The sequence below is a fragment of the Mobula birostris genome, chromosome 6 (assembly GCF_030028105.1).
Source record: "Mobula birostris isolate sMobBir1 chromosome 6, sMobBir1.hap1, whole genome shotgun sequence".
Classification (NCBI taxonomy): domain Eukaryota; kingdom Metazoa; phylum Chordata; class Chondrichthyes; order Myliobatiformes; family Myliobatidae; genus Mobula; species Mobula birostris.
In genome coordinates, this window is record NC_092375.1 from 120,202,489 (window position 1) to 120,227,762 (window position 25,274).

The 25,274-nt window shown below is 43.4% G+C and overlaps 1 protein-coding gene across 3 annotated transcripts in view; it reads right to left on the reverse strand.

Moving 5' to 3' along the window:
- Nucleotides 1-25,274, reverse strand: part of mcm3ap (minichromosome maintenance complex component 3 associated protein) — an 86,747-nt gene that overhangs the window by 50,971 nt on the left and 10,502 nt on the right. For all 3 annotated transcript variants that reach the window (XM_072261176.1, XM_072261175.1, XM_072261174.1), the window contains exons 5-10: nucleotides 21,468-21,670; nucleotides 17,842-17,981; nucleotides 13,079-13,276; nucleotides 11,161-11,429; nucleotides 9,285-9,447; nucleotides 3,948-4,108 (exon numbers count right to left, since the gene is read on the reverse strand). In XM_072261176.1, the coding sequence (XP_072117277.1) occupies nucleotides 3,948-4,108; nucleotides 9,285-9,447; nucleotides 11,161-11,429; nucleotides 13,079-13,276; nucleotides 17,842-17,981; nucleotides 21,468-21,670 (1,134 nt within the window). The remainder of the gene's footprint in view (nucleotides 1-3,947; nucleotides 4,109-9,284; nucleotides 9,448-11,160; nucleotides 11,430-13,078; nucleotides 13,277-17,841; nucleotides 17,982-21,467; nucleotides 21,671-25,274) is intronic.

The window sequence follows — 25,274 nt, forward strand, 5'->3', positions numbered from 1 at the left end:
TGATGACACAACGGTTGGGAGTGTTGTGGAGAGTGTGGAGGGCTGCCAGACGTTACAGCAGGACATTGATAGGATGCAAAACTGAGCTGAGAAGTGGTAGATGGAGTTCAACCCAGATAAGTGTGAGGTGGTTCATTTTGGTAGGTCAAATATGATGACAGAATATAGTATTAATGGTAAAACTCTTGGCAGTGTGGAGGACCACTGGGATCTTGGGGTCCAAGTCCACAGGACACTCAAAGCTGCTGTGCAGGATGACTCTGTGGTTAAGAAGGCATACGGTGCATTGGCCTTCATCAATTGTGGAAATGCGTTTAGGAACCGAGAGGTAATGCTACAGCTATATAGGACCCTGGTCAGACCCCATTGAGAGTACTGTGCTTAGTTCTGGTCACCTCACTACAGGAAGAATGTGGTAGCCATAGAAAGGGTGCAGAGGAGATTTACAAGGATGTTGCCTGGATTGGGGAGCATACCTTATGAGAATAGGTTGAGTGAACTCGGCCTTTTTTCCTTGGAGCGATGGAGTATGAGGGGTGACCTGATAAGAGGTGTATAAGATGATGAGAGGCTTTGATCCTGTAGATCGTCAGAGGCTTTTTCCCAGGGCTGAAATGGCTAGCACAAAAGGGCACAGGTTTAAGGTGCTTGGAAGTAGGTACAGAGGAGATGTCAAGGGTAAGTTGTGTTTTTTCTAAAACCCAGAGAGTGGTGAGTGTGTGGAATGGGCTGCCAGCGACAGTGGTTGAGACGGATATGGTAGGGTCTTTTAAGAGTCTCCTGGGCAGGTACGTGAGCTCAGAAAAATAGAGGGCTATGGGTAACCCTAGATAACTTCTAAGGTAAGGACGTGTTCGGCACAGCTTTGTGGGCCGAAGGGCCTATATTGTGCTGTAGGTTTTCTATGTTTCTATCACGTCCTTGAATTGATAATCCAGAGTAAAGAAGATTCAGAATAGGAATGTCTTGATTCCTACTAGAAATGTTAGAGATGACTGAAAAGGTCAGGGTTGTAAAGCTAGGCGCTGAGTAGTAATATGTCACTTGATACAAGAAAACTCAAGATAACCTGTCATCCAGCCATTTGTTAAGTCTCAATAATTCAGCACTTACCCAGACATTGGTCCCCCTGACCTCTTCCACCTCATAGGGGCCATGCTAGCCACACTGCCCTTTTACTCACAGGTCTGCACTTCCTGCATACTCCTCCAACCCACCAAACAGTTGACGGGGCCCCAATTCCCTCGCTGTGTGACCACTTGCCAGGGTCTCAGTACTAGCACTGTTTAAATTTACTGGATTCACTAAAATTGCTGCTGTTGACTTCTTAAAGTGAATTAAGAGCGTTTTGCAGAGTAATAAAAAAAATCTGATTGTACAATAAATCTGTCAATTCAGAAACAGGAAGGCCCAGAGCATGTCATATGAGTAGCATTTTCTATAACAGCACTGGGGTCATTTTGCTCATTTACAACATTAAGGATGTGGGCTTGTTGGAAATATTTCAAATTATGGGAATTGTCTTTAAAAGGACAGTGAAATTCCCAGCAGAGACAACTGCCACGATATACATAATAGCAATAAACATTCAGAAATTAAATGACAGATAGATTTCAATGCCCTCAAGTGCAAGGTAATACAATTCTTAGGGCTAAATGAAATAGGAGAACAAGTGTTCCCAAGGGTATAGATCACCATAAATAGTGACACAAGTTAACACAGTCAAGTATGAATAAGCAAACATACAAGGATTTATTACTGTGCAAACATTGTAAAGCAAAGCCATGACTTTAAAGGGGGCCCTAATGATACCACACATAGAAAGCTGAATGTTCAGCCCTGGGGAAGGTGCAAGGAAGTGTTACCAGTATGGCACCAGAATTCACTCAAGAACAAAGCCAACTGAAAAGTGACCCGCTATCAGGTAGATGCAGAGAAATAACATTACCTGTGGTGAGACCTGATAAATGAACCATTAAAAAAATGAATTGAATGTGGAATTCAAGAGAACCCAGTTGGTGGTCAGGATTTCAAAAGGTTGTAGAGACTCATGTAAAACAAATAATATTGGTTTGGCCCAAATATCCAAAAGCAAAGTATCCAAGGTAAAACAAGACCACTTGAAGACTTCAGGATGGAAACTGGATAAGAGTTAAGCTTTCCAGCATTGAGCACAGCAGAAGTGTAAAGAACGGCAAGGCGAAGGCACTGCTGAAACTTTCATTGTACTGAGCCAAGACAGCCTTGTGAGAGGCAAGCCATGCCTCTCGAGTCTGATTGAATTCTTTGAGGACGTGACAAAGCAGATTGATGAAAGTTGAACAGTAGATATAGATTTTAGTCAGGCATCTGAAAAGGTTCTCCATAGTAGGCTCATTCAGAAAGTCTGGAACCATTGGATCCTGGGAAATCTGGCTATGTGGGTGCATAATTGGCTAGCCCATATTAGGCAGAGAGTGGTAGTAGATATATTGTATTCTGTCTGGAGTGGTGACCAATGATTTTCAGCAGGGATCTGTTCTGGGACCCATGCTTTTTGTGATTTTCATAAAATGGTTTGGATGAGGAAGTGTAAGGATGGGTTAGTAAGATGTCACAAAAGTTGGTGCAGTTGTGGAAAGTGTACAGCAGGAGTTCCCAAGCTGGGTCCATGGAGCTGTTGCTTAATGGTATTGTCCATGGCATAAAGAAAGATTGGGAACCCTTGGTGTAGATGGTTGATGTAGGCTGCAGCGGTACATTAACAGGATGAAGAGCTGGGCTGAGACATGGCAGATGAAGTTCAACCTATAAACGTGTGAAGTAATTCATTTTGGAAAGTTGAATTTGCAGGCAAAATATAGGACTTATGGCAGGATTCTTGGCACTGTGGAGGAGTAGAAGGATCTCAGTGGCCACATACTGTATACAGATCCCTCAAAGTTGTTATGCAAATTGGTAGATTTCTTAAGAAGGTATGATACTTTGGCCTTCATTATTCAGGGGATTGAGTTCAAGAGCAGCCAGGTAATGCTGCAGCTCTATAAAATCCTGCTTAAACCACACCTAGAATACCATGTTCAGTTTTGGTTACCAGGATGTGGAAGCTTTAGAGAGGGTGCACAGGAGATTTACTAGGATGCTACCTGGATTAGAAATCACGTCTTATGAAAACAGGTTGAGTGAGCTCGGGCTTTTTTCATTTGGAGTGAAGGTGGACGAGAGGTGAGCTGAGGTGTACAAGATGATAAGAGGCATAGATAGAGAGCATAGCCAGTGACCCAGGGCAGAAATGGCTAATACTAGAGGGCATAATTTTAGACTTTTGGAGATAAAAATATAATGGGAAAGTCAGAGGTTTTTTTTAAATACAGAGTGATAGATGCATGGAATGCCATGCCAGGGTGGTGGTATAACTTAAGAGTCATCAAAAGACAATGATCATCAGTTACATAGTTTTAAAGTGATAGAGGAAATATGGGGAGTATGTCAGAGGCAAGTTCTTTACACAAAAAATGGTAGGTGCATGGAATGCCCTGCCAGGAATGGTGATAGAGGCAGATACATTAGGGACCTTTAAGAAACTCTTTGATAGGCATATGGATAATAGAGAAATGGAGGGTTATGAAGGAGGGAAGAATAAGATTGATCTCAGAGTAGGTTAAAAGTCAACAGGAAATCATGGGTGAAAGGACTTGTACTGCGCTGAATGTTCTAATGAAAGGAAGTGATGTGACAGACCAAAGGATGATGTAGGATGAATCACTATTTCAGCATTTAAATGCAATCACCATTTAACTTCTCCAAAATGATTCAATAGATCAGCAGCCAACACGCAAAAAAACATTTAGAAGATCATGGGAAACAAATGGGTAGCTGCTACATATTCTGCTGTTGTAGATAACATTGCTGAAACGCAGCTGGTTGGAAATTGGAAATAAGGACAGATAGTTCCTTCTGAAACTTACCCATCGCTCACACTCAGCCCATAGACCTTGGCAAATTCTGCCGCCTCTCCATAGTCTTTAAACAGCAGCATTCTAACAAGGGTATCCATTGGAAACATGGTGGCACGCTGAGAGCTCACTGTCAGAGCAAAATTCAAAGTTTTGAGAGCCTCACGACGAACCTGCAATAAAACATCGAGAGTCACACACTGTGGATGAATGCCTGAGTAACTCTCACATATGTGACCTCAGCAGTTCGGTAACATGCAGCAGGAAATCACAGATGACAATCCTGGTGCTTTACTGAGAAGTTACACTTGCCCCGTCCACAGTATCACCTCTTGCTCCTTACCGCAGCAGACCGATGAAGGAACAGAGATACAGAATAGTTTCTCTTGTCTATCTTGCTATTAGAGCAAGATCGATCCAAAGTTTAATTCAACAAACTAAAGAGGGTGCAGAAGAAATCCACCAGGATGTTGCCTAGTATGGAGTGATTTTAATTATCAGAAATTAGACAGGCTGTGTCTATATCCCTTGGAGGAGGCAGCTGAGGAGGGAGGGGTAGGAAATACAGTATTATGAGGGTCATTGAATGCGACTAGTAAGAAGCTTTGCTCAGAAGGGTATCCATAATAGAACATAGAACAGTACAGCACAGTACAGGCCCTTCGGCCCACAATGTTGTGCTGACCCTCAAACCCTGCCTCCCATATAAGCCCCACCTTAAATTCCTCCATATACCTGTCTAGTAGTCTCTTAAGCTTCACTAGTGTATCTGCCTCCACCACTGACTCAGGCAGTGCATTCCACGCACCAACCACTCTCTGATTAAAAAACCTTCCTCTAATATCCCCCTTGAACTTCCCACCCCTTACCTTAAAGCCATGTCCTCTTGTATTGAGCAGTGGTGCCCTGGGGAAGAGGCGCTGGCTATCCACTCTATCTATTCCTCTTATTGTCTTATACACCTCTATCATGTCTCCTCTCATCCTCCTTCTCTCCAAAGAGTAAAGCCCTAGCTCCCTTAATCTCTGATCATAATGCATACTCTCTAAACCAGGCAGCATCCTGGTAAATCTCTGTACTCTTTCCAACACTTCCTATAGTGAGGCGACCAGAACTGGACACAGTACTCCAAGTGTGGCCTAACCAGAGTTTTATAGAGCTGCATCATTACATCGCGACTCTTAAACTCTGTCCCTCGACTTCTGAAAGCTAACACCCCATAAGCTTTCTTAACTACCTTATCTACCTCTGAGGCAACTTTCAGGGATCTATGGACATGTACCCCCAGATCCCTCTGCTCCTCCACACTACCAAGTATCCTGCCATTTACTTTGTACTCTGCCTTGGAGTTTGTCCTTCCAAAGTGTACCACCTCACACTTCTCCAGGTTGAACTCCATCTGCTACTTCTCAGCCCACTTCTGCATCCTATCAATGTCTCTCTGCAATCTTTGACAATCCTCTACACTATCTACAACACCACCAACCTTTGTGTCACCTGCAAACTTGCCAACTCACCCTTCTACCCCCACATCCAGGTCGTTAATAAAAATCACGAAAAGTAGAGGTCCCAGAACAGATCCTTGTGGGACACCACTAGTCACAGTCCTCCAATCTGAATGTACTCCCTCCACCATGACCCTCTGCCTTCTGCAGGCAAGCCAATTCTGAATCCACCTGGCTAAACTTCCCTGGATCCCATGCTTTCTGACTTTCTGAATAAGCCTACCGTGTGGAACCTTGTCAAATGCCTTACTAAAATCCATATAGATCACATCCACTGCACTACCCTCATCTATATGCCTGGTCACCTCCTCAAAGAACTCTATCAGGCTTGTTAGACACGATCTGCCCTTCACAAAGCCATGCTGACTGTCCCTGATCAGACCATGATTCTCTAAATGCCCAGAAATCTTATCTCTAAGAATCTTTTCCAACAGCTTTCCCACCACAGATGTAAGGCTCACTGGTCTATAATTACCCGGACTATCCCTACTACCTTTTTTGAACAAGGGGACAACATTCGCCTCCCTCCAATCCTCCGGTACATTCCTGTGGACAACGAGGACAGAAAGATCCTAGCCAGAGGCTCAGCAATCTCTTCCCTCGCCTCGTGGAGAAGCCTGGGGGATATTCCGTCAGGCCCCGGGGACTTATCCGTCCTAATGTATTTTAACAACTCCAACACCTCCTCTCCCTTAATATCAACATGCTCCAGAACATCAACCTCACTCATATTGTCCTCACCATCATCAAGTTCCCTGTCATTGGTGAATACCAGAGAGAAGTATTCATTGAGGACCTCACTCACTTCCACAACCTCCAGGCACATCTTCCCACCTTTATCTCTAATCGGTCCTACCTTCACTCCTGTCATCCTTTTTTTCTTCACATAATTGAAGAATGCCTTGGGGTTTTCCTTTACCCTACTCGCCAAGGCCTTCTCATGCCCCCTTCCTGCTCTTCTCAGCCCCTTCTTAAGCTCCTCTCTTGCTTCCCTATATTCCTCAATAGACCCATTTGATCCCTGCTTCCTAAACCTCATGTATGCTGCCTTCTTCCACCTGACTAGATTTTCCACCTCACTTGTCTCCCATGGTTCCTTCACCCTACCATTCTTTATCTTCCTCACCGGGACAAATTTATCCCTAATATCCTGCAAGAGATCGCTAAACATCGACCACATGTCCATTGTACATTTCCCTGCAAAAACATCATCCCAATTCACATGCGCAAGTTTTAGCCTTATAGCCTTATAATTTGCCCCTGCCCAATTAAAAATTTTCCTGTCCTCTCTGATTCTATCCTTTTCCATGATAATGCTTAAGGCCAGGGAGTGGTGAGCACTGTCCCCCAGATGCTCACCCACTGAGAGATCTATGACCTGACCGGTTCGTTATCTAGTACTAGATCTAGTATGGCATTCCCCCTAGTCGGCCTGTCTACATACTGTGTATGGGGTGTCAGGGAGGGGTAGCACCTCTGGTGGGGGAACATGTCGCGTCCTTTTCAGGGCGGTTAGTCCACCTTTGGTCCCCACCTGGAACTCAGCTCTCACCTGTGGCTCCCCGTAGCTGTTTGCATGCGACAGCGGCCACACCACAAGCAACGGTTTCGACAAGCCGGCTAAACCAGGTGAGGGTAGCCGACAGGTCTCAAACCCTCGGTGAGATAAGGAGTTGTCTATCCCAGCATGTGAAGACAGACTCCGGCGGATTGAGCAGATGAGACCAATGGAAGGTCCAACGGTCAAGAAGGTGGTCTCTGCAAGCGTTGTGGAACGTGTAGAGCAGGACAAGACACAGAAGACGTCCTGGTCATCCACTGCGCCTAGTCCCATCTCCAGCCGTCTAGACTCTGTCTTGCCACTGGATCCAGATGGGAATTGGGAAGAGAGACTGAGGCTGATGCTGCACAACTCTCCCTCACTTAAATCCAAATCACGCGCTAGTCTCGACACCATCATAATGGTGTCGAGGTCCTCATCAACGTCAATGATGGACGAACAAGCAACATACAGTGACAGGAATCCGTCCTGGACACACTTAAACTCTGCCCCATCTAAACCCTTGGAACTAATCAGGTGCCAATCAATATTAGGGAAGTTAAAGTCACCCATGATAACAACCCTGTTATTTTTGCACCTTTCCAAAATCTGCCTCCCAATCTGCTCCTCTGTATCTCTGATGCTACCAGGGGGCCTATAGAATACCCCCCATAGAGGAACTCCTCCCTTCCTGTTCCTGACTTCCACCCATACTGACTCAAAAGAGGATCCTGCTATACTACCTACCCTTTCTGTAGCTGTAATAGTATCCCTGACCAGTAATGCCACCCCCCCTCCCCTTTTTCTGCCCTAGGTTTAGGTTAATATCAGCGGTTGAAGGTTTAGAGATATTTCATGGCTAAAATCTGTACTGCAATGCCCAAGAGGGTGAAGGAGGCAGATATTCTCACATAATTCATTTAGCTAACCATTTGAAACACCCTAAGTTACAAGACCATAAGAAATAGGAGCAGAATTAGGCCGTTAGGCCCATCGAATCTGCTCTGCATTTAATCATGGTGGATCCATAACCCTCTCAACCCAATTCTTCTGCCTCCTTCCTATAATCGAGAACCTAAGTCTTAAATATACCCAATGACCTGGGCTTCACAGCTGGCTGTGGTAGCAACTTCCAGAGATTCACCATCCTCTGGCTAAAGAAAGGTATGGAAGCTCAAGGGCTGAATCTCACAACATGGGTATCCAACAGCTGGTACAAGAATGGTGGGCCAGAGAGTCAGTTTCTTCCTGCACGTCTCCAACCCACATTTATTCAAAAATCTTTTAATACCTTAAATCTATCAACCTCAGTCTTGCAACTGATCAATCATTCTGAGCCTTGGCTTTCAGCAAACTATGCTCAAAACTGTGTGTGGAACTGTTGTATACTATTGGCAGCCACAATTAACATCGATCATATAGAAATGAGGGAGCATGAAAGATAAAGGAAATATGCAGGCAGCCCAAATCCAGAGTTAGGATCCGACCTGACACTGCAGCAAAGCAGAAAATGAAACTTGCTTTGGGTCATTAAGAACATTACAACACTTTACCTGAAATATGCTCCCTTCTTTCCCGAATCAAACCTTCAATATTCTTTGTTAACTAAACTTACGATCTTTGATACATACCCTTACAGAGCACACCGACTGAATTCTATTTCACTTTTAAACACCTCCCATTTAAGCAGTTGTTGTTTTCCCCCGAGCAGCTGCTTCTGCCAGGTCCTCTGCTTACACCATTGCAATCTGCCTTCACTCAGTTTAGGGTCTTATCTCAGGGACCAACTTCATTTTTTTCCATGACTGAGTACATTACACTTGATATGGATGGTGAACTGCTGGGGGCCCAGCACTAATCCCTGCAGCTCCTTGAAATGAAAAGCATCCATTTATTTCCAGTCTCCATTTTCTGTCTATTAGGCAATTCTCAGTCCATTCTCAGTCAATGCTATACAGTCTAATTTTATTTAACAACCTTGCTCTAACCTTATTGAAGGATTCCTTAAAAGCTGAAACACACTATGTTAATTTCTTAAATCACGCTGGAGGAACTCATCAGATTGGGCAGCATCTATGGAAATGAATAAACAGTCAACATTTCAGGCCAAGACCCTTCTAAAAGGAATAAATATCTCATTATGGTTGTGCTGGGGCAAAGCTTAAGGGAAAAAAAGTCAACAAAAAAGTAGCAAACCACAAGACTAATAAATGAAAAGATACATGCATAGATTCTTTCATAAACAGTTGCTCTGGCAGACATTAGGATTGCCTATTTCACAGCTTACTAGGTGGAAGGCCATACCTGTTTGAAGTAGCGATGCAGTATGCAGGCATTCAGGTAGGAAGCTGCCCTGACCAGTTTGAAAAACCTCACATAGTTGTTGCTGTTTAGAGCTGCAAATGCCTGCACTGCCAACTTCACCTCTGGAGAGTTGCGGATGACTGGACGGAACTGCTGGATTTCCCTACAGTAAAGAATAAACAAGCCAGATGAGGCAGCAGATCTCTGTCTCTCAAGGCAGTGCTAACGTTTGCCTCAATAATGCCCAGAAGGAAAATGAATATCTATTTTACAGTGGGATTTGCTCCTTTTTTTAAAAAAAAAAAAAAGAACCTGCTGCTAAATGGAGGATCTCCCTTTAAATTCCTTATTTGGAGTTTGATGAGATTCGGTGCATCACTAAAGACTCCTCAGAAATCCTTTTTGAGGTATGGTGGAGAGCATTCTTACAGGTTGCATCACAGCTTGGTATGAAGGCTCCAATGCACAGGATTGCAAAAGGCTGCAGAGGGTTGTAGACGCAACCAGCTCCATCACGGGCACAACCCTTCCCACCACATTTTCAAGAGTTGGTGCCTCAAGAAGATGGCAGCCATTACTAAGGATCGTCACCATCTGGGACATGCGCTCCTCTCATTACTACAATCAAGGGGCAGCAGCCCGAAGACCCATACTCAATGAATCAGAAATAGCTTCTTCCCCTCCACCATCAGTTTTCTGAACAGTCCACAAACTCAGAACAATACCTCATTATTCCTAAAAGTTGCTGGTGAACGCAGCAGGCCAGGCAGCATCTCTAGGAAGAGGTACCGTCGACGTTTCGGGCCGAGACCCTTCGTCAGGACTAACTGAAAGAAGAGCTAGTAAGAGATTTGAACCATTTCCTCTATGGAGAGGGAATAAAGAGCTGACAATTCCAGCTGAGACCCTTCATTAGGACTTTTTGACTTCCAGCATCCGCAGAAGCTTTAGTTTATAAGGGTATTTAAAGCAATTTCCAACACTTAGACACCTTTGTGCAAATGTTAATTTTTCGCTCAAACAAAAAAATGCAATGATGAGTTCATTAATTGCAGACCAGTCTCATTTCAGTGGTGGGAAATTAGAAGCAATGATCTGAGGTGGAATGAGCAAACATGGCGACAAGTGTAGTCTGACTGAAGGCCACAAATGCAGCCAATTCTGGTCATCGCAATTCAGAAAGGATATGAAGATCAGAGAGAGAGAGATGTTGCAGAAAATATTTACTGGAATAGCTCAAGGAATTGAGGAACTTCAGCTGTAATGTGGGACTAGAGCTCTGATTTGTTCAAAACAAAAATAAAGTTGAGAGGGGACACAAGATTTCAGAAAGGTCAGAGAATGTACCATAACAGATCAATCATAAGAATGTGGAAAATAAGTATGTGGCCGTTGGATAGCACGGTGAATCCATTGGGTGTTCTACCCACGGAGGGTTGTCTTTTTAGCGCAAGCTTTCAAGTGCGCACATTTTCATCTCGGTGGGCCTAGTCTGTCATTCCCACACTAAGTTGCACTTTGTGCACTGATACTAACATTACTCATCAAAGACCTTTAATCATACTATTTTATTGCCATTCTTACTCTGCGTAGAGAGAAGTCCCCTCTGCTGGAGGCACAAAGCAAAACAAGGAAAAACATATGCCATAATCTGGAGTTTAATCCTTTCAGAGTTCTGAAAACAAGTGTACTAAAAGCTTTGAAAGTGGATTTAGATAGAGACAAGAGAAACTAATGTGTACAGCTTAAGAGAAGGAGCTGAGGATTGGGACTGAGTGAATTACTTACCTGATGGGCCAAATGCCATAACTGTACCACATGATGCTATCATTCCACTATGCAGCAAGCACATTGAAAATAAACATCTCCTGCTCACCGGAGAATATCTCCCTCATTGAGATTAAGCAGAACATGGTAGCCCCGGAATTCTGCCTCATTCTCACAGTAGGTTTCCTTGGTGGATAAATCCTGGTACATTTCTTTCAGGCTTTGCAAACACTTGGTCAGGTTTTCATCATTGATCTTCGCATCATAGGAAGACATTGGCTCCTCGCAGAGATGATGACTGCAGTGGATGTGAAATCGTGTACACTTCTCGATTAGTGCCACTGTCATCTTATCACATAGGTGTTGTTGTGTAATATCCTGTCAGAAAAAAAAACTGCATCAATAGGAAGGCACATCAAACTTTACAAGTGAATAAAGGTATACAGGATAGGAAGGTTTAAACTAAAGGGCAAACACGAGAAAATCTGCAAATGCTGTAAATTCAAGCAACACACACAAAATGCTGGTGAACGCAGCAGGCCAGGCAACATCTATAGGAAGAAGTACAGTCGATGTTTCGGGTCGTCTCTTTCTCTCTCACAAACACTCCTTGCCTGTTCTCCATCTTCCTCTGGTGCTCCCCTCCCCCTTTCTTTCTCCTAAGGCCTTCTGTCCCATGATACTCCCCCTTCTCCAGCCTTGTATCCCTTTTGCCAATCAACTTCCCAGCTCTTGGTTTCATCCCTCCCCCTCCTGTCTTCTCCTATCATTTCAGGTCTCCCTCTCCCCCTCCCACTTTCAAATCTCTTACTATCGCTCTTTTTTCCATTAGTCCTGACGAAGGGTCTCGACCCGAAACGTCGACTGTACTTCTTCCTATAGATGCTGCCTGGCCTGCCGCGTTCCACCAGCATTGTGTGTGTGTGTGTGTTGTTTAAAATAAAGGGCACAGGTTTAAGATTACAGGGTAAAGATTTAAAAGTGATCTTGGAGTTCAGTTTTCCGAGGGAGGTGGTGGAAGCAAGAACAATTACAACACACCAGTTTGGATAGGTACTTAGATAAGAAATGTTTGAAGGGATATAGACCAAATGCAAGCAGAAGGGAATAACTAGATAAATATCTTGGTGGGTATGAGTGAGCCGAACCAAAGGGCCTATTCCCGTGCTGTACAAGTCTGACACTACATGTGCCTTTTCTCTCAGCTGCCAATAAATTACTGTACTAAAGTCCTAGTCACATCAAGGATACTATGCTGTCAGACTATAAAAAAGACTTTCCAAGTTGAGCTTCGTCTTTCTAATTTTTCATTTTGTTTGGTAATTTGAAATGAGCTCTCACGTGGGGTTACTCTTGGGACACAAGTTTGTCAGGCACAGCAGCTATGATAAAGACAAGAGATTCTGCAGATGCTGGAAATCTAGAGTAACACACACAAAATGCATGTCAGGTCACATCTATGGAAATAAATAAAAAGTCTAAGTTTTTGGCCGACACCCTTCGTTAGCACTGGATAGGAAGGGTGAATAAGGGGAGGAGCAGGGAAGGAGTACAAGCTGACAGGTGATAGGTGAAGCCAGGTGAGGGCTGTGGTGTGTCTCCTCTGGAGTTTAAATCACCTCTTTGACGGGAGTTCAGTGAGACCCGCTAAAAACCCTTTACTTAATTATGTCATCGTGTCAGACCAGCCTCTTAAAGTGAAACCCCAACTCAATGTCGGTGGTTGTGAACTATGTACACTTCCACCAATTAGGTTATCCTACAAAGGGTCACGGCCCAAAGCGTTGGCTGTTTATTCCTGAATTGTTGAGGTCCTCCAGCATTAGAACAGCAATGATACAAAACCAAAAAGTGGGATGTAATACTAACAGCAATTCTACTAATTGGAATGCCAAACGTGAGAAAACGGAACTAGCTTAGATGGACATCTTGGTCAGCATGGACGAGGGACGAGTCGGGCTGAAAGGCCTGTTTCCCTCCTGTTTTACTTATGACTAAGTCCACATATACTCGCATTATTAATTCACCTTTCTCACTCCACGAGTTCGGTTCCACACAAAGTCATACCAGTCCCGGTAATTGCCTTCACCCAGATCCATGATCCGACTCACTAAGTAATCCATTGTGAATTTCAACACAGAGGCAGGGCGAAGTTCATGAGGTAAAGGTTCTTCCTGGTCTGCTGATGACCTGCTATACTCCTTGATTGCAGCTTCATGGTTAACCTGTGATGCAACAAACATATCAATTAGCATTAAACAAACGAGTCTTCAGAACTTTTGACAGTGTTGGAGTCTGATAGTTTACAACATGAAGCAGGCAAATTCAATATTACATTGCAAAATTTGCTGTGTAACCTGGATTGTTGCCATGTTAAAACAGCTAATCCTGTGATTTTGGGATGCAAACTAATTATTGTACAACCCTTTAGATCCATAACTAACAAGGGATACTGAAAATCCAGAAACAAAACCCATGGATCCTTTTAATTAGACTGCTGAAACAAAAGCCTGACTTAACAACAACAGAAAATGCAACATATCAGAGCATAAAAGATAGAAACCTGAATAGGCTAATCAGCCTGTGAGTCTTTTACACCACTCTGAAATCAAATGTTGTTAATTTCCCACTCTTTTACCCCCATGCTAACAATTCCCCACCCTCTCCCCATACTCCTTGACTCAAGCTGCAATTCAAGTAAACACTCACACTTTATACATTCACTAACCATCTCCCCAATTCTCCAGGGTACATAATTCCAAAGTCAGCACCATCAGCAGATCTTCCTCCTCACTCATTCTTAAATGACGTTACTCTTTATAATGAAACTATGCCTCCTGTTTCAACCTCAACACCAGAGAATAACCTCTTAGCACTCACCTTGTCAATCTCTCTCAAGGTCATACATATTTCAATAGGGTCACCTCTTATGTTCCTAAACTCAAACGAGGATAGACACAGCTTGCTCAATATCCCCAGTAATAAAGAACAAGACCAAAGTTCCATCAGCCGTCCTAATCCTGCTTTATACCTGCAAGCAACCCCTTTGCGTTTGTGAACTAGGACTCCCATATTCCCCTATGCTGCAACTTTTTGATGCCTCTTCCTATTTAAATGAAGATTTACTGTTGTGTTGTACTTCAAAGTGAATAACCTCAGTTTCTCCACACAAGACATAACGTGGGTTATTTCCAACACTGTCAATATAGAATCTACACTGGAACAATGCAGCTAGAGGCCAAGCTAGTTCTTTAGCATGGATCACAGATCCTACACGCAAAATGTTATCTGGTCCCACAGTCTTTGCTGCATTCAGTGTTCTCAGATACTTCTCGATATCATGTGGAGTGAATCGATTTGGCCAAATGCTATCAACAGGAATTCTGCAGATGCTGGAAATTCAAGCAACACACATCAAAGGACACTCCTGTCCTTCGTCCTGACGAAGGGTCTCGGCCTGAAACGTCGACTGTACCTCTTCCTAGAGATGCTGCCTGGCCTGCTGCGTTCACCAGCAACTTTGATATGTGTGGCCAAATGTTATATTTATGTAGAGATACAACATGGAACAGGCCCTTCTGGCCCTTCCAGCTGTACTGCCCAGTAACCCACCTATCTTAACCCCAACCTAGTCACAGAAAAATTTACAATAACCAATTAACCTATTAACTGGTAGGTCTTTAGACTGTGGGAGGAATTCAGAACATCCTGACGAAACTCACATGCTCACAGGAAGGACACAGAAAGTTCTTACAAAGGATGCCAGAATTGAATTCCGAGATCCAACACCCTGAACTGTAATATGACTTCTGTGATGGTGGGACCAAGATGGATAATCTATTCACCACTTCTGGTTGAACACGATTCAATGCTAGCACTCACATTTTGGCCATCACTATTCTCAAGGAAGGTAGCATCATATCCTGTTAGATGTTAAATTGTCCACCAGCGTTCATGACGAAAATGCAGGTAGTCTACAGACCTTCGACCTGATCTACAGGTTGAGAGTGCTTGTCTGGTTATTGCATGGTGTATTTGCATGTAGTTCTGTATTAGTTTTACCAGCTATACCGATGCTGCTCCTAACAATTCCTTTTGTAATCCTTATCACTCCCACTGCCCCACATTCCCAGATGCTGCTCAACCCACTGAGTTCCACCAGCAGTTTCAATGTCGTTCCATATTCCAGAATCCACAGTCTTGTCTCCCTTCTGTGATCCTGGCAGAACCATCTGAACATTAGTTTTGGGTTGGGGGGTAAGAAATTTATAGGGTACCTAAACAAGATTTTCTGTTTTTACCCAGAAATGGTTGGAATCTGGAACACACTGCATAAGTGGGCGTTGGAAGCAGATATTTTCACAAGATTTAAGTATCACATGATCACTTCATTCACCAAAGCATAAAAAGTAATGGAGCAAGTGCTGGTAAATGGGATTTGCATGGACAAGGTGAATGAAGGGGTCATTTCTGTGTTGTATTTCTCTGTGACCCTGCTCTTGAACAGGGTTGATCACTAGTAAAGTGTGTGATATTCCAGGCGATTGGATTGTGGTGCTGTTTGAATATAGCACCTTGTGGAAGCTCAATTTTGAGCTGCAGACACAAAGGACTACAGATACTAGCATTTGGAGATCAAACAGACAGTGTCTACCACGTTACCTTGAAGGTATGTTTTTGTGAGTACCATGCCAGGCTGTTACTTAATAGTCTGTAGGACAATTTTTCCAGTTTTGAGCCAGACCTCCAGATGTTTGCAAGGAGGATGCTACACGGCTGACAGCACCTAGGGTGATTCTGGATGATCTGGCCAATTTTATTCTCCCTCTAGTTCAGACATGGCAGTTAACAGTAATACTAAGTGGCTTGCTAGATCACTACAGAAGATGTTTTAAGAGTTTACCACATTTTTCAACCTGGAAACACTTACTGATCAGACCAAGCAGAATTCCCTTCCTGAAAAGTACTGGGGAGCCAGAAGGGTGTTTCTGTACTTACTGAGTCTAAGGATTCTTGTCTCCCAAATTAGAGATTAGTATCTGAATTTAAATTCCACAGTGACAAGGTGGGATTTTCAAACTGGATTGTTAGTACGGAAACTTAACTGCTGTGCCAATATGGCACCTAAACTTAATTTTGGTTGAGAAAAGTTATTTCTTTATGCAGTAGCAATTATACCTAATGTTACGCATGTTCAGTGAAACTGATACTGGGCATCCCATTGTTCATAGATCTCAGCTGTTCAGCATCTGGTTTAATCGTCATGGATCCAGACTGTAGGCTGGGTGTACAGCCAGAACCAATGTTAGGGTTCGGAACACCAGAGATCAGGAACACTCGGAACTTCCTGTTCCCTTTAAACTCACAGGGCTCATTGGAAATTTTGTTATAGCACTGTTTAACATATAAAAAGTGAAACAAGTAAACATGAGGAATTCTGCAGATGCTGGAAATTCAAGCAACACACATCAAAGTTGCTGGTGAACGCAGCAGGCCAGGCAGCATCTCTAGGAAGAGGCACAGTCGACGTTTCGGGCCGAGACCTGTCCTGACTAAGGGTCTTGTCCCGAAACGTCGACTGTACCTCTTCCAGAGATTACTTCTTCCTAGAGATGCTGCTTGGCCTGCTGCGTTCACCAGCAACTTTGAAAGTGAAACAAGTGTTTGGTTATTAATAGGAATAACATCCAACTATCCAGATAAGTTGCAGGTCCAGTTCTACCCAAGTACTGGGGAGCTAGGTTATCAGAGTGTACGATGGTTTTGGGTGTGTACTTGCTGGAATTCAGAAGTATGGAGGGGGGAGGGGAACTCATTAAAATCTATCAAATATTGAAAGGCCTAGGTAGAGTGGACACGGAGAGGATGGTTCCTATAGTCGAAGAGTCGACGCACAGAGGGCACAGCCTCAGAATACAAGGACATCCCACAGCAGAGGAGGAATTTCTTTAGCCAGTGAGTGGTGAATCTGTGGAATTCATTGCCAGAGACAGCTGTGAGGCTAAGTCATTCAGTGTGCTTAAAGTGGAGATTGATAGGTTCTTGATTATTAAAGGCATAAAAGGTTATGGGAGAAGGTAGGAGAATGGGGTTGAGAGGAATAATAGATCAGCAAGGTGGAATGGCGGAGCAGTCTCAATTGGGCTAAATGGCCTAATTTTGCTTCCATCTCTTATGGCCTATAGTTACACATAACAATTATAAAATTTAATTATGTTTCTCTTTGATGTTGTACCAACCTCCTACTTCTACAAGAACCCCAATTTGAAATGAACACTGAGTTGACTCTACAAAACTAATATTATGATCAGCTCATTATCAACTGATAATACACCTTGGACGACATGAATCAGCGTGCATTTCTTGAAGTGATGAAATACTTTATGGTCAGTTGAGGAACAAACAAAAAGCCAGATGCTGAAAGTCTAAAATAAAAGCTGAAAACACTCAGCACATCACATGGCAAATTATTTCATCAATATAGTAGCCAAAATATCCAAAATGAACCTCTGGAAAGGCAATCAGTTATGACTACAGCAAAATAAGTATCACTATCTGCTTTCATGAAGTTTAAATTGCCTGTAACAAAAGAAAACTTTAACAAGAGTTTTGTGACTCTGAAACCCTGTTAAAAGATGAGATGAACTGATGCTAACTTGCAGACAGTTTTTAAATTAGACAAAATTAGTAGCCAATTGGTGTTTAAAAAAAACAAAGATTATCCAAACCAACAAATTCCAAAATGAACCATGTGTACACGGACTAATCAATTGGGAAGTTTAATACTGACCTTGTCAGTGCCAGGTATGACCTCGAAAGGACTGAGCTGGAATCTTGTCTCTCTCATGTAACGCTCTTTCTCTGGGCACATGTCCATACAGGTCCCCACCACAGCTTTAGCTTTTTCCAGCTCAGTTCTTTTCACTCGGGCTGTGGAGAAATGTAGTGATGCATTTCAATAGAGTATCGAAGTGAAGGTAATCAAATCATCTTGTTTTATGCCTCACTCGAAGGACAGCAGTCCCCAAAAGACAACACAAATCTTCCTTCAACATTCTTTGATCCAGATCTGATGCAACTTAAAAAGCCATTTTTCCTTAAAGCTTTCCTTTGGATTGTGGAAAGACTGCCTATCCCCAATTACTTTTTGAGCTCCTGTAGTCCACGTACTTCTGCAATGCTGTTGGAGACAGCCAAAAAAAAACAGATCAGTGAGGCAAATTAATGAGGAATGGAACGTAACGAGGAACTCACAGGTACTGGTGATAACCTGGTCCTTCAATCAGGATGAAAGATTGCAGGTATACACTAGGAGATACAGCTGAAGTCATGGTGTTTTGTTGCTGCATATCTGCAAACACCATATCTTGCAGCCATGGTGTATCAATAATGGAAAGAGAAGACAACTAAGATGGTGGATGTGGCGCCAGTCATACAGACTACCTTATTCCCAGTTCCAAATCCTGCACGATCTTTACCTTCCACCACTACTTTCTACCCAGCCTGGTCACTCACACCATACTCTCCACCCTTACCCTCACCTCACTCCTCCTCCTCTTTCCACCTTACTTGAACCCTCCAACGTACTGACCTCCTCTGACTAAAGGCCTAATCCCAACTCCAACCCTTGCTGTATCTTACTGCAGTCTCTTGTGCTTACACAGACTGCCTTGGCTGGACAACTGCTTTTTGAGCATTGGAAGTGGATTCATTCCGTCAAGAAGAGATAATACTGCTTTGGGCTTTGTAGTTGGTGGAAAGGGCAGATAATCAAGATAGAATAACTGCACTCTTGACCAGAGTTCATATTGCCAACCAAGTTAAATTTCTGTTAGTGACCTCTTGGACGTCGATGGTGGGGGCATTCCACAACAGCAATGAGGTTAAATACCCAAGGGAGATGATGGGAATACACTCTCCTGTTGGTGAGAGCCATTGCTTACTATGTGTGGTACCAATACTACCTGTCACTTACCAACCCATGTGACTTCAATTGAAGTCTTCAAGGTAAATTTATTACCAAAGTACGTACAAGTCACCATACAGTACCTCGAGATTCACTTTCTTGCAGGCAGTCACAGTAGAACAATCAAATACAATACAATCAGTTAAAAGCTACACACAAAGACAGACCAGCAACCAATGTGCAAAAGACAAACTGTGCAAATACAGGAAAAACTTTGTTGCCTTTGCTGCATTTAGGGGACATGGAGGGCTGCATTATTAACAAACATTCCTACTTCAGTCCTTAAAATGAGGGCAAGATTATTGATTAGGCAATGAAAGATCAGTGGGCCTTGTACGTTACTCTGGGACTGAAATAAGCAAATGAAACAATAAAAGCTGAAGCAGAAGTACACCACGGTGCCTCTGCCAGTTTCCTGTTCCCTGCTCACACCTTCCCATCAACTCCCAACAAACCCCCAGATTCTACGACTTGACTGCATGCTAGGAGACATATAGAAGGGTCAACTAACCCAGCAGCTTGAATATATTTGAATCATGGAGAGAAATTCATGCAGTTACTGGAAGGATGTGCAAACTGCACACTGACAGCATCAGAAGTCAGGACTGAACCCAAATCACTTGAACGGTGAAGCTGCAGCTCCACGACCTCCATTCCTCTGGCACTAGAAAGCACCCTACATTTCTTTTATGAAGACTTAACAGCTGCCTGAAAAGGCAGTGATTGTCCAAATTATATTTGTTCTGTTTTTTTTTTAAAAAGAGAGAAAACAGCTCAGGTAATCCTTTGTTGTAAGCTGGCTGACAGTATTGTAGCCAAATTTAATTGGAGGTACAGCTTTCAGAAGCACAAGTTTTCAGCTTTCAACCCATAATCTGTGCTATATCTACCGCATGTAGCCATTTTTTGGTAACTTGAAATTAACTAAGTAACCTGAAGGTTGGTTTTCATTATGGTGGTGCTCTCTGGAAGAAGCCAAGAAGGATCTAGTCAGCACTCCTTGCCGATGGTGTTTTTATATGCCTCAGCCATGTCGTCTGTATTTGCATAGTTAGTTCACTGAAGATGGTAATACTGCTAGAAAGGACGGAGACCTTTACAGAAAGATAGGATACTCAAGCAGTGACTTTCGTTAGTTGGAAAATAAAACACAAGACACTGGAGCAGAATTAGGCCATTCAGCCCATTGAGTTTGCTCCGTCATTCAATTCTGGCTGATTTATTATCCTTCTCAACCCGTCTCCTGCCTTTTTCCCTGTAACCTTCAACGCCCTTACGAATCAAGAACCTAACAAAGGTCCAATTTAAATATACCCAATATTTTGCCTCCATAGTTGTTTATGGCAACAAATTCCACAGATTCAGCACCCTCTGGCTAAAGAAATTCCTCATCTCTGTTTCAAAGGGACATCCTTTTTTCCCTGAGGCTGTGCCTCTGGTCCTACATTCCTTCACTATTGGAGACATCTTCTTCATGTCTACTCCATCTAGGCCTTTTAATATTCAATGGGTTTCAATTCGATTCTCCCCCCCCCCCCCATTCTTCTAAGCCACAGCAAGTACAGGCCCAGAGCCATCAAATGCTCCTCGTATGTTAACCCTTTCATTTCCAGATCATGGTCGTGAACCTTCTCTGGACCTCTCCAATACCAACACATCATTTCTTATCTGTACCAGCAGAACATCTTGACAACATCTCTCTAGTTTGGCACTGATGTCTGAAATATACATAAAGCTTTAATGTTCCCCATATAACTCAGGTGTGCATAACAATGGTTCAAATAAAAGGCACCACCCATAACAATTTCAGTCACCAGCATTTGCTGTAGCAGCTCAAACGCTCCACAACAAATCTGGGAGAATGGCCATCCTTTCCTCCAAAATACCCTTACTTCCACAATTTCTTCAATGGTACTAAGAAAAGGGCATGGGTACTTCTGCTGCTATCGAGATCAGAATTTGGTTCTCTCATCTGGAGGCAGCACTACAGTGTAGTGGTTAGCATAATACTTCTACAGCGCTGATGACGAGGGCTCAATTCCCAACACTGTAAGGAGTTTGTACATTCTCCTTGTATCTGCGTGGGTTCCCTACATGGGCTCCAGCTTCCTCCTACGTTCCAAAGATGTAATGGGTTGGTCACATGGGTATAATTGGATGGCGGGAGCTCGTTGGACCAGAAGGGCCTGTTAATGTCCTGAATCTCTAAATAAAAACATTCAGAGATATCGCGCAAAAAGGGAACATAAAAAATGCAAATATCATATTGGCAACAAATCACATTTGTAGGACAATGCAACAAGTAAGAGAGATGAGAGAGTGAGTAGATAAGCCACAGAAATGGAGAAAAGGAAGGAGGAAATAGGATATGTGAAACAAAGAGAAGTGGAGGATTCATGGTCTAACTTTTGGACAATTTTACTTTAAGCCAACAAGTGATGCCCTGTTACCTTGTCTCATTAATTTGTCTCGTTGGTCAAGTACCCGAAATTTTTCTTCAGCATTAACAGCCACTGTGCCGAGCAGATGACTGAGAGAAGAAGGTAGGGTCACTGTACGCTCAGGCACTGTCACCTGATCTTCCATCTCCGGCACATGCTGAGGTTCACTCTCCAGTTTTTGGCTCTTTGCAAGTGCACTCTTAACTGGCGACCTACAGAACAAATAGAGCTCATGAAAGATGAGACCTGCTTAAAAGCTAATTATTGGCATTATCGTTCACTATGCCCTGAGAGGACACTGGATCAAACTGTTGCTTCTTTTACTCTATCACTAGGAAATGAATCACCCTGATTCAAGATTGTTACTCCAGATTTGATACAGCAATAAACATACACAACACAATAAATATAAAAACAATCCTATAAAATGCAATGTACAACTAACATATACATGGACTGATTGTATGTATATAAAGTGATTCTAGGTGATGTGTATATAGTAGTGGTGAGTGGAGGTGTTGATCAGCCTGATGGTTTGAGGGAAGTAACTGTTTTTGAGTCTAGTGGGCCTGGTGTGGGTGCTGCATAGCCTCTTCCCGAGTGAGACTGGGGGGTGTAGAGCGCGAGAGAGTCACACACACACACACACGTCCTGTCCTCATCCCTGCTTTTAGCTGACAGACTGACAACATGAGCAAGGAGCTTTCCACCCTAACTTCACCCAGCATCAGCCGTAATCCACACCTGCATAAATTTACCTAGCATTTTGGAAGCACTGCCAAGATTTTTGACTAATTGCTGCAATAAAGCCTGGAAATAAGAAACACTGCAGCCACAGTGTGCTGCTTGCAAGAATTAAAGGTATGAAGTAGTGGATGGGGGAAGGGTGCAATCAACCATCTGTGGTGTCAATACTTGTGCTGCCAATGTACAAATCCAGGCAAGTCAAGAGTATTTTATCACACCATTCATGTGCCCCTTACAGGTAGCAGGAAGCTCGGAGAGTCAATTTCTAAGATCACTAGCTGTAGAATATTGATCCTTGTAGCCACAGAATGTGTGCAGTTGAAAACCTAACTCTGTCGTAAACGGTGGCCCAACCTACCACTCCCCAGGAAATGGAAGTAGAGAGGGCAGAACAATGACATTTGTGCCGAAAGCTCAGAAGGTGGCTGAGAGATAATAGTCATTTTCTATTAGATGGTCCTATTGACGTCCCGATCTGCAGGTGGCACTCAACTGCATTTATTTATTTTTTTACGGCAGACGAGTTCCCGTTCCTGGAGCTCATCAGCCGACTGTTTTCTGACATTCTCCAGGCGCGGCTTGGATACAGCACCTCCAGGATGTGGTCCTGCGGATGACTGATTTCAGGCTGGTGTTGCTGACTTCAGGTGTTACAGGAGATGGGACATCAGGATTCTGCTGTTGCAATATATGGAAAAATCAACATGCCACAGTTTAATATCATAACAGCGACTGTCAGTCTCCCTTTTTGCTGTGAAAATGGGCAATATCTCTCTGTGCCTTGTTAGTGAGAGAGCCTGTGGGATGTCAAACTGTCGGGTAAACAACAGTCTTTGTTGACTACATATCATGGTTTCCCTTTGGGTGCATTGCTGTTGCTTGGTGGGTGGGGAGCCCTGACGCTTTTTGCTGAAATGGGCGGTGGGTGGGAGGGGGGAGGCTGTTGCGTTGATACTTGCGCAGGGGAGAGGGGACTTTGGGGTTGTAACGTTTTTCTATCAATCATTCTTTTGGGGTTCTTCTGTTTTTCATGGATGTCTGCAAAGACAATTATTTCAGGTTGCATACTATATAATAAATGGAAACATTTGATGAAGGATATACAGTATAGGGATAGTCAGCATGGCTTTGTCAAAGGCAGGTCGTGCCTTACGAGCCCGATTGAATTTTTTTGAAGATGTAACTAAACATGTTGATGAAGGTAGAGTAGTAGATGTAGTGTATATAGATTTCAGCAAGTCATTTGATAAGGTACCCCATGCAAGGCTTATTGTGAAAGTAAAGAGGCATGGGATCCATGGGGACCATACTTTGTGGATCCAGAACTGGCTTGTCCACAGAAGGCAAAGAGTGGTTGTAGACGTGTCATATTCTGCATGGAGGTCAGTGACCAGTGGTGTGCTTCAGGGATCTGTTCTGGGACCCCTTCTCTTCATGATATTTATAAATGACCTGGATGAGGAAGTGGAGAGATGGATCAGTAAATTTGCTGTTGACACAAAGGTTGGGGGTGTTGTGGATACCCTGAGCCAACAGGCTGGTCCTGGACTTATTTCATAATTTACATATTACTATTTAACTATTTATGGTTCTAAAAACGCAAACAACAGGAATACCGCAGATGCTGGAAATTCAAGCAACACACATCAAAGTTGCTGGTGAACGCAGCAGGCCAGGCAGCATCTCTAGGAAGAGGTACAGTCGACATTTCAGGCCAAGACCCTTCGTCAGGACTCGGCCTGAAATGTTGACTGTACCTCTTCCTAGAGATGCTGCTTGGCCTGCTGTGTTCACCAGCAACTTTGATGTGTGTTATTTATGGTTATATTACTATTTATTATTTATAGTGCAACTGTAACAAAAACCAATTTCCCCCGGGATCAATAAAGTATGACTCTGACTATGGATAGTGTGGAGGTCTATCAGAGGTTACAGCGGGACATTGATAGAATGCAAAACTGGGCTAAGAAGTGGCAGATGGAGTTCAACCCAGATAAGTGTGAGGTCGTTCATTTTGGTAGGTCAAATACAATGGCAGAATATAGTATTAATGGTAAGACTCTTGGCAGTGTGGAGGATCAGAGAGATCTTGGCGTCTGAGTCCATAGGACACTCAAAGCTGCTGCACAGGTTGACTGTCTGCTCAAGAAGGCATAAGGTGTGTTGGCCTTCATCAACTGTGGGATTGAGTTCAAGAGCAGAGAGGTAACATTACAGCTATATAGGACCTGGTCAGACCGCTCTTGGAGTACTGTGCTCTATTCTGGTCACCTCATTACAGGAAGGATATGGAATCTATAGAAAGGGGACAGAGGAGATTTACAAGAATGTTGCCTGGATTGGGGAGCATGCCTTCTGAGAATAGGTTGAGTGAACTTGGCCTTTTCTCCTTGGAGTCATGGAGTGTGAGAGGTGACCTGATAGAGGTGTATAAGATGATGACAGGCATTAATCATGTGGATAGTCGGAGGTTTTTTCCCCAGAGCTGAAATGTCGAACATGAGAGGGCACAGTTTTAAGGTGCTTGGAAGTAGGTACAGAGGAGAAGATAGGGTTAAGTTGTTTTTTTAACGCAGAGAGTGGGTGAGTGCGTGGAATGGGCTGCCGGTGACCGTGGTGGAGGTGGATATAATAGGGTCTTTTAAGAGACCCTTGGATAGGTACAAGGACCTTAGAAAAATAGAGGGCTATGTGTAACCCTAGGTAATTTCTAAAGTAAGTACATGCTCGACACAGCATCATGGGCCAAACGGCCTCTATTGCGCTGTAGATTTTCTGTTTCTATATACAGAAGGGTGCCAGAAAAAGGACAGCAATACCATGAAGGGTCCCAACGACTTTGCTCACGGACTGCTTGTACTACTCCCATCAGGGAAGAGACTGTGCAGCACCCACATTAGGACCACCAGACTCAAAAACAGTTACTTCCCCCTAGGTTGCCAGACTGATCAACACTTCCACCCATTAACTTACGCCATGCCCAGCCTCAACGGAATGGAATGATCATATTAACCATACAAACTAGTTAATAAGAGTAATGAAAGATGGATGTAAAAAGCAATCTATGTA